Source organism: Monoraphidium neglectum (genome assembly GCF_000611645.1).
Source record: "Monoraphidium neglectum strain SAG 48.87 unplaced genomic scaffold scaffold00824, whole genome shotgun sequence".
NCBI lineage: Eukaryota > Viridiplantae > Chlorophyta > Chlorophyceae > Sphaeropleales > Selenastraceae > Monoraphidium > Monoraphidium neglectum.
The window spans coordinates 8,153-16,464 of NW_014012804.1; the positions used below are offsets into that span (position 1 = coordinate 8,153).

Sequence of the window (8,312 nt, forward strand, 5' to 3'; positions counted from 1 at the left end):
CCGCCTGTGGCGGAGCAGGCCGCAGCAGCACCCGCCAACGGCTCGGCTCACAGCAGTGGCAAGCACCAGCGCATTGAGTTCAACCTGGCGGCGGCGGAGCCAGCTGTGGCGCCTGCAGCAGCTGCGGCGCCTTCGAGCAAAATAATTAAGCTCGGGGGAGAGGACGAGGTGGGGGGGGGGCAGGGGTGCATTTGCATTTTGACCCTGTTGTTTTCGTCATGCTCTGCAGCTGCAGCCTGGATTCGATTGCATTACTGAGATAGCGGGTTCTTCACCGACTGTTGTCCTGTTGTTGCTTGTGTTGTGGCGCCTCAGCTAACCACCCCTGGCCTGCCTCTCACTAGGCCCCCAAGGCAGTGGCTGCGGAGGCACCCGAGGCGCCTGCGCCACACGGGGACATAGAGTCTGTGGCGGTCCTTAGTGCGGAGGAGCGGAAGCGGCTGCGCGGCGAGAAGTGAGCACCAGGATGGGCGTGAGGGCTTGCCTGATGGACGGACCTCGGGCAGGCTCTATGGCTGCCTCGAGGCTGGCGGGCTGCGAGAGGCACATTGCACACAGCGATGCACCGAAGTATCTCAAGGTGTGCAGCCAGTGTGGACGGGCCACACCATGCATCTCTGACAGGTTTGGTTTGTCCGAAGACGACAAGAAGAAAAAGAGGGCTGCGCGGTTTGGCCTGGTGAGAGTTCTGGGAATGGCCAACAACAGGCCAACAGCAGCAGCAGCAGCAGCAGCAGCAGCAGTAGCAGCAAAAGTGTGCCCTGCTTGTCAACGGGGTATGCTGCTGGTTTACGTCTAGTGCAGGGGCGGCGCAAGCTGTGTTGACATGTTCGCATCTCAGCAGGCGTCTTTCCCACGCCTCCATGTTCCTCACCACTGCGACCACGTCCTGTCAGTGCAATTCCACCTTGACGTCCCTTCTCACCACCTTCGCAGCCGGATGCTGAGGCAGATGATGAGAAGAAGAAGCAGAGGCGCGAGCGCTTTGGCATCACCACCAAAGATGACGAGAAGGTGGGCCGCTGCGCAGCAACAGGCTGAAGTGCTGCACAGTGCGACATTGGGTGATTGACAGGCCAACCCTGTCATCATCTGCCATGGTCTTAGCAACCGCTTCAGAGGGCTGAATGCACCGGGGTTGTGGCCAAGCAAAGACGCTCTGATACCCATCCTCCGTCGCCTTGCCTGCTGCAATTGCACCACCGTCTCTCCCCTCGCCAGGCAGCGCTTGTTGCCAAGAAGGCAGAGCTGCTGGACCCCACCAAGCTCAAGGCCCGCGCGGAGAGGTTTGGCGTGGCAAAGGGCAGCGCCCTTGCGAGCGCGGAGGACGAGGCAAAGAAGAAGGTGCGGCGCCAGCGTTGCTCTCAAGCATGCGGTACACACCAACCACGCTGCTGGGGTGCATTTTGGATGCATGGGGCCGGTGCGTCAGCCGCTGTTGCGGCAATGTTGGCGCACGTGGATCCATACAAGTGGCGTGGGCCTGAGTGCCAGCCTTCTCTCTCACATTGCAATGCAGGCGCGTGCCGAGCGCTTCAAGGCGGCGCAGTAATGGGCCACACCCAGGCGGTGGCAGTGGCGTAATGCAGTTGCGGCGGCAGACCTGGCATCCAGGACACCAGGTGCCATGCCGCCCCCACCCCGAGTGCCTTGGGACTATCGGGTTCCGCGATCTCCTGTGCGCTGCAACACTTCTTGGCAGGCAGCCCGCCGTGCCACTATGTTGTGGTTGCCAGTGGTGGCCGCGCTCCGGCTTGTCAGTGCGTGCACATTTTGTTGGCGCCGAGTTCGTTGAGCGCCACGTCCACGCATTTGCAGCCCACAGACAGCCTTAGGCTGTTTTGGAGCATTTTGGACACGATAACCTGCAAGCGGTCGACCTTCAGGACCAAACAGCAAGCATGCCTCAGGGACCGAAGACTCTTGTGCAGTTATGACTTGCGCTGGCAGCGCTGTTGGGTCACTGGCCAAAACACGATTGGGGTGGGGTTTTGGGGCGGGAGATGGGATTCAGGAGGTTCAACACGGCGTGGCGACCCCAGGTGAGTGGCGTGTAGACTGCGTGGACTGTGCCTGCATGAGTCTGCGTTGCAATGTGCATGGCTGCCCTCCGGCGTGCTTGTGCAACCGCCTGAGCGTGGAGTGCTGCCTGGCTGCTGGCGTGCATGGTTGGTTTTGGCTGTAGCACTGCACCACGTTGTTGTAACGTGAATGATTTGTGCCTGCACCACTGCCTGCGTTCGCTCTTCAGCTCGGGAAGGCTCCTGGGCAGGCGTGGGAGGGGGTGATTGACTCAGCAGGGTGCCGGCACAGCATGCATGGCACGCCCAGCTGCAGACAGTGGCACAGCGCACAGCACCAACTCGCTGGTTTATAGGCAATACACTTTTACTTTGTCGACCAATTTCAGCCTCCGTAAGGCTCTCAAGTCGCCCCGCGCGCGCGATCGCAAGACGTGATCTGAACTTGTGGATCTAGGCTGTGCGCAATACTGTATGGATTTTATGACTCCTAGAAGCTTTTACGTTTGATAGCTTCAGTCCATTGGGCGCCTGAAGGCGCGGGCAGGGTACGCCCACTGCAAGGGAAGCCAAGATGTGCACCGTGGAGAAAGTAGGGACAAACATAAGCCGCGATGGATCGTTCACGTTGCCGCCGAGGCCCTGCACAGCCGCGCTTCGTCCATAGGGGCTCCGCCTTGGTGACTTCATGTTCCGAGGGTGCCTGTCGCCTCTGCGCCGTTGCCAATGCCCTTCTGCCACCCTCCTGCAACACGCCCGTGCCGCTGCCGCAGCTGCTGATCAAGGGAGTGCGCAGCTTCTCTCCTGACAACCAAAACGTCATTGAGTTCTACCGCCCCCTCACGCTCATCGTTGGCTCCAATGGGGCCGGCAAGACGGTGCGTGCACTTTGCTGCTGACATGCCAGCAGTCCGCTGAAAAGCATGCGACCGCCGTATTCCGCCATGGATGCTTGCACACATGCGCCTTGCGACAGGATTGGCTTGCGTGCAGTGCACATGATGCGCGCGCTCGCTGCATCCCTTTTGACTGGTGACGTCACACAATGCTACTCACTATTCTCGTGCTGCCATCTTGGCTGCCTCGCCTGTCTGCTTCTCCCGCTTTCTTACTCCTAGACCATCATCGAGTGCCTCAAGCAAGCATGCACTGGGGAGCTGCCGCCCAACACCAAGAGTGGCCAGTCCTTCATACATGACCCCAAGGTGAGCAGGGACCGCGTTGCCATCTGCCTTCACAACCCCGCCCCCTTCATCCTTGCCAGGGCCCAGTTCCATGTATCAAACCCTCGGCTCAAGCCTCTACGTCCCATAGCATGGAATGCTGCAGGCCTCCTCACCTGCAAGTCACCTTGCTTCGCACATCTCGACCCCCATCCGCCCTCACACGCCCGGGCCTCCCACACATGCCATGACCATGCTCAACAAACATGGCACAATACTGCCAATCTACCTCTTTATAGGTGGCAGGCGAGACAGAAGTCAAGGCGCAGATCAAACTGCGGTTCAGGACGGCCCTAGGGGCCCCGGTGGTGGTGTGCAGATCTTTCCAGGTGGGATCCTGCACTGCAGACACAAGAGAAGTGATGCATGCGCTTTGCATGGAGTGCTAGTGCACGACGCACTGCTGGCTTGGGATCCGACAGCACTACGGACCTGCTCGATTCTGCTCCTGAGCTTGCCTACCTCTGCTGCCCACCTGAGCACTCGCATCCCCCTCAACCGTCCCGCTCCCCCCCCCTCTCATGCCACTACCCGCAGCTGTCCCAGAAGAAGGCTGCCCTCCAATTCAAGACGTTGGACTCTGTCCTGCAGACCTACAACAAGGACACTGGCTCGAAGCAGGCCATCACATACAGATGCGCAGACATGGACCGCATGGTGCCCTCGCTCATGGGCGTGTCCAAGGTGCATGCTTGCCCCTTGGTTGTGCGGAGGAGGGCGGTGGAGGGAGTGTTTTTCCTGTCATGCACCCGGCAGCCTGCTCGTGTGCTCTGGGATGTGAACCCTCAAGATGGCATGGGTGTGGTGGGGGTTTTGGGGTGAGTGTCTGGTGCCTAGTCGATTGGCTGTTGGCGGCGCTGCCCAAGTGGATGCCTGAGGTGGTTATGCGGTCAAGGGCAATCGACGATACATGGGAGGGGCCCGTATGGTGCCAACAGCGGGCCGGGAAGGATGCGGGTGTACACGCAGAAGCGCAACCTGCACACACGCAGGCGTGCTGTATGCTGCAAGGACCCTCCATTTTGCGACATCTATATGATCTTCGACGCATCGCCAACACACCGCCCCAACTACTCTCCCCCACAACCCCTCCCCTCCCCGTCTTTCGCCTCATCACCCCCTTCTACTGCCTTCATACGTGCCCAACCACACTCTTCCCAGGCCATCCTTGAGAATGTCATCTTTGTGCACCAGGAGGACAGCAACTGGCCCCTGGCTGAGGGCAAGGTGGGTCGGGGCTCAGGGGGTTGATAGATAGCGTCCGCCCATAACAAACCTTGTCGTGGGTGGTTCTGACTTCTATTTTTCTTGCATGCCGGTGAAGAAGCTGCATTGCGTGTTGTTTCTGCAGTATTGTATTGACGTTGAGAAAGGTTTGAATGGACGCCGTCGGACCACCCCTTCAACCGCATCTCATCCCAGCCGCTTTTCACACCCATGCAACTCCTCCCCCATCCTCACCATGCTATATGTTTGCTTAACTGGCATGAGGCGATGCTCAGAAAGAGTGCGTAGAATGACACGGATATGGTGCTGCATCGGCACACTCCATTATCTCATCACTCCACCACTTTGCCCCCCTCGCTCCCCATCTACTCCACCCTCATGGCCGCGCCTTGCCCCCAGGTCCTGAAGTCCAAATTTGACGACATATTTGCGGCCACCAAGTACACCAAGGCCCTGGACGCCTTCAGGAAGCTCAAGGCAGAGAAGGCCGCGGAGCTCAAGGTCAGGCGGCCATGGTTTGAACTGTTTACATTGTGATGCCCCTCTGGTCAAATCGGGCGCGATGCGTGCTGGTGGGCGGAGGGGCGGGTTGCTTGCGGTCGTCGTGTGGTTGGTCCTCTTTTCAGGGGGTAGGTGCGCTTCACCTGCCCTACTGCCACCCCAATCCATACATGAAACCAGGACGCCAAGCTCAAGCTTGAGACCCTGAAGACCCAGAAGGACCAGGCGCACAAGCTGAGGGACACAGTAGCGCGCGGCAGGGCCGCCGTGCAGGAGGGGGAGGTGCGTTTGCGCCCGACGCAGCGCGCCGCGCCCTTTGGGTGTGTGCAGCGAGTACGTTCTTGGGTGTGGGCTGTCAGTGACAGCCATGTCTCTGCTACAATTGCACCAATCTTGAGCAAGTGAGTGCATCAGGAGAGGTTCTGCGCCAGCTGTGCCTCTTGAAGATTGCCTGTTGCCCGGGAGCTTTGCGTCCCTGCAGTGCTCCACCAACTCCATTCTTTGGCTCTGGGGCTCCTTGATCGACCCACCCTTTCTCCCTGCTATTGGTGCAAGGTCTGCGACCACACTCTCATCCTGCCAACCGCCTGCCCCTCCGACTCTGCCCCTGCCATATTCACAGGCCCAGATCCTGGACCTCCAGAACCGCATCGAGGCGATCGTGGCCGACATGGCGGGGCTTGACTCACAGCTCGAGAAGCTGCAGGGCATCAACGAGCAGCAGGCCAAGGTGGGGGTGGGCGCACGTGCGCGGGCACCTGGTGGGCATGTGGCATGAAGCGGGGATGTTGGTGGGGTGGGGGGCTTACAGGGGGGAAGGACATGGACACCGCTCCGTCGCAGCCTTGGCCTGCAGAATCCCACTACGTGTCTGCTGCATCCCGCCTTCTGTTACGGTACTACCGCATTGACGCCGTCCCTCTCTCGCAGCTTGATGCCGCGATCGGCGTTGTGCAGAAGCAGCACGCAGAGCAGCTGTCCAGGTGGGGGTGGGCCTGACGTTCTGATCGACGTCCCCGAGGCTGGTTCCTGCCGGCTTCGGTTGTCTCATGGGCTGTCTGCACACGTGTTGTTTTTGAGTGGGGTTGTAGCTGGTATGGGGCAGTGCAATGCACAGAGTGCATTACAGCATACACCAGCAGGCGTACGCTGGTGTATGCACTCCTCCGATATCATGTCGCTCTGCTGCTCAAGTGGTTCTCCCCCACGTGTGCGCTTGCGCGCGCACACACACACGCACACATGCACACACTCACACGCGCGCACACGCACACACACACACACCCACACACACACACACACACACATACACACACACACATGTGCGTGTGCATGCCCCCACTTGACCTCCTACCCCCCAGGTTGACGGAGGAGTTTGAGGAGACGACCGACCAGCTGGAGGCCTACCTGGAAAACTACGACGCTGAGATGAGGGCCAAGCAGGCAGAGGCGGCGGACCTCACCAGACAGGTGCGGCCGGCCTCCCCTTCCGGGCCTCTCAACGGTCCTCCAAGGAGGGGGGGTGGGGGGCGCCTGCGAGCTCGGACACCGCGGCCTGTGTCGGAGCGAATTCGTTTGGCTGCGTGGTTGACTCCGAGGCAGGCTCGGCGCCCTGTGGGGCTGCACAGCAGCTAGTCGCGCCAGCCAGCTGGGTGGGGGCCCCGATTCAGGCTTTGCTGTTGTGAACCAGGCACCCCGCTGCACGCTTGGGCATGCCCCTTGGCCCTGCTCGTCCCTGCCCCCTCGCCACGCGCAGCCAACCACTCTTCGCTTACATGCCCCCACTCTCACACTCCAGGCGGGCAGCAAGCGGCTCGAGGCGGAGGCGCTCAAGGAGCAATATTCCAAGGTGGGGGCAAGGCAAGGGGAGCGCTGCTAGTCCATGCTTGGGGCCAATCCACCGCAACCCACCAGCCACCTCAGCTTGGAGTTGGTCACACAAGGCGGCTTCCTGCGCACCAGGTTGGTAGGGCCAACATGTTTTGGCAGGCTTCAGTCTGTGCAATAAGGTGCCAAAGTCACACCGATCACGCGCGCCATCGCGCCCCACCCCGGCCAGGCCTGCAAGCGCCACGGCCGCCTCGCTGCCGAGGCCGAGGCGCACGCATCTAATGTCCGCGCGCGGGACGAGCTCGTGCGCGACACGGCCGCGCGGTACGGCATACCCCTGCACGCGGGCGGGCCGTCCTCCGCAGGTGCGTGCGGCAGGGGCCCCTCGCCGCTCGGGTACCACATGCCCATATGAACTCGCACCCTCGCCTTTTTTGGGGCCCCAGGCTGCAACTAGGATCTTGGTGCCATACAATCCCAGTCTTCATGCTCTTCAAGACTGCATCCAACAGCCCTTTGTAGCCTGCATGCACTTTTGTGGATGGTATTGTTCCACGAGACCTGATTTTGACCCTCAACGCCGATCTGTCTCGGCAAGCCAGGGGCCGGCGGCCAGGCGGCGCCGCTGCCGCCGAGCGCGGTGGAGGCGTTCAGCGCTGAGCTGGCGTCGCGTGCGGCGGAGCTGCAGCGCCAGCTCAGCGAGGCCAAGGCGGCCAACAGGTGGGCAGTTTCATCACACGAAGAGGTTTTGGGTGAGAAGTTGGGGAGGTGAGGGTTGCTGGACAGCTTTTCCCTCCTGTCACTGCTTTGCCATCCGCCATCCGCCGCCGCCTGCCTCGCAAACCCCTTCTACATCCACCATCTCACAGGCACCTCACCTGCGCCATTCGATGTTCCAACCCCCACCTCCTGCACCCGGCAGGCGCCAGGACGAGGCCCTCACATCGGCTGTGGACCGCGCCAACGCCGCCCTCAGCCGCGCGGCGGAGACCAAGCGCATGAAGCAGGAGCAGCAGCTGCAGCTGCAGCGCGACGCGGAGGCGGTCGCGGCCGAGGTGCGCGCGGCGCGGCGCCCCGGGCGCCCCGGCTGCGTGCCGATATTTGACAGGGTTGCATGGTTTGGGACGAGAAGGCTGGGTGTGTGTGGCTTCAAGGGCCGTGCTTGGGTGCAACCATGGGTTCAGGCCCTCCTGTTGCACAACTTGGGTCAGCCTGATCCCCCACACACGGTTCCCTGCAGCGGGTGCCCACACAGCTTGGTCGCATGTGCATGCCGCCCTTGTTCCTGAGCCGGCGACGACGCCGGCTTCGCATTTCACCAGATATAGCGCCTGCCTGCAGTCGAGCATGTAAGTGCCATCCTCATCGGTCGCTCCCCCATGCACTGCCCGATAGTTCCCGCCGCCCGAGGTGTGCTGGGTTTCACCTCCCCTTGCACCGCACCCACACGCACCTCACCGCCTCCTGTTCACCCCCTCCACACACACACACACACACACACACACACACA

The 8,312-nt window shown here is 61.3% G+C and overlaps 2 protein-coding genes across 2 annotated transcripts in view; both read left to right on the plus strand.

Moving 5' to 3' along the window:
- The window catches only part of MNEG_5497 (hypothetical protein), a gene marked incomplete at both ends in the record, with an annotated part of 2,260 nt that extends 708 nt beyond the window's left edge, over nt 1-1,552 (plus strand). Inside the window, 6 exons of the mRNA XM_014046028.1 lie at nt 19-168; nt 345-454; nt 625-679; nt 937-1,014; nt 1,222-1,344; nt 1,520-1,552. Of these exons, the coding sequence (XP_013901482.1) occupies nt 19-168; nt 345-454; nt 625-679; nt 937-1,014; nt 1,222-1,344; nt 1,520-1,552 (549 nt within the window). The remainder of the gene's footprint in view (nt 1-18; nt 169-344; nt 455-624; nt 680-936; nt 1,015-1,221; nt 1,345-1,519) is intronic.
- Nucleotides 1,553-2,595: 1,043 nt separating this feature from the next.
- MNEG_5498 (DNA repair protein RAD50) overlaps nt 2,596-8,312 on the plus strand; it is a gene marked incomplete at both ends in the record, with an annotated part of 7,717 nt that continues 2,000 nt past the window's right edge. Inside the window, 15 exons of the mRNA XM_014046029.1 lie at nt 2,596-2,613; nt 2,795-2,899; nt 3,140-3,226; nt 3,484-3,573; nt 3,782-3,928; nt 4,406-4,471; nt 4,871-4,972; nt 5,153-5,254; nt 5,595-5,702; nt 5,903-5,955; nt 6,334-6,442; nt 6,771-6,821; nt 7,032-7,167; nt 7,405-7,522; nt 7,725-7,857. Coding sequence (XP_013901483.1) covers nt 2,596-2,613; nt 2,795-2,899; nt 3,140-3,226; nt 3,484-3,573; nt 3,782-3,928; nt 4,406-4,471; nt 4,871-4,972; nt 5,153-5,254; nt 5,595-5,702; nt 5,903-5,955; nt 6,334-6,442; nt 6,771-6,821; nt 7,032-7,167; nt 7,405-7,522; nt 7,725-7,857 — 1,425 coding nt within the window. The remainder of the gene's footprint in view (nt 2,614-2,794; nt 2,900-3,139; nt 3,227-3,483; nt 3,574-3,781; nt 3,929-4,405; nt 4,472-4,870; nt 4,973-5,152; nt 5,255-5,594; nt 5,703-5,902; nt 5,956-6,333; nt 6,443-6,770; nt 6,822-7,031; nt 7,168-7,404; nt 7,523-7,724; nt 7,858-8,312) is intronic.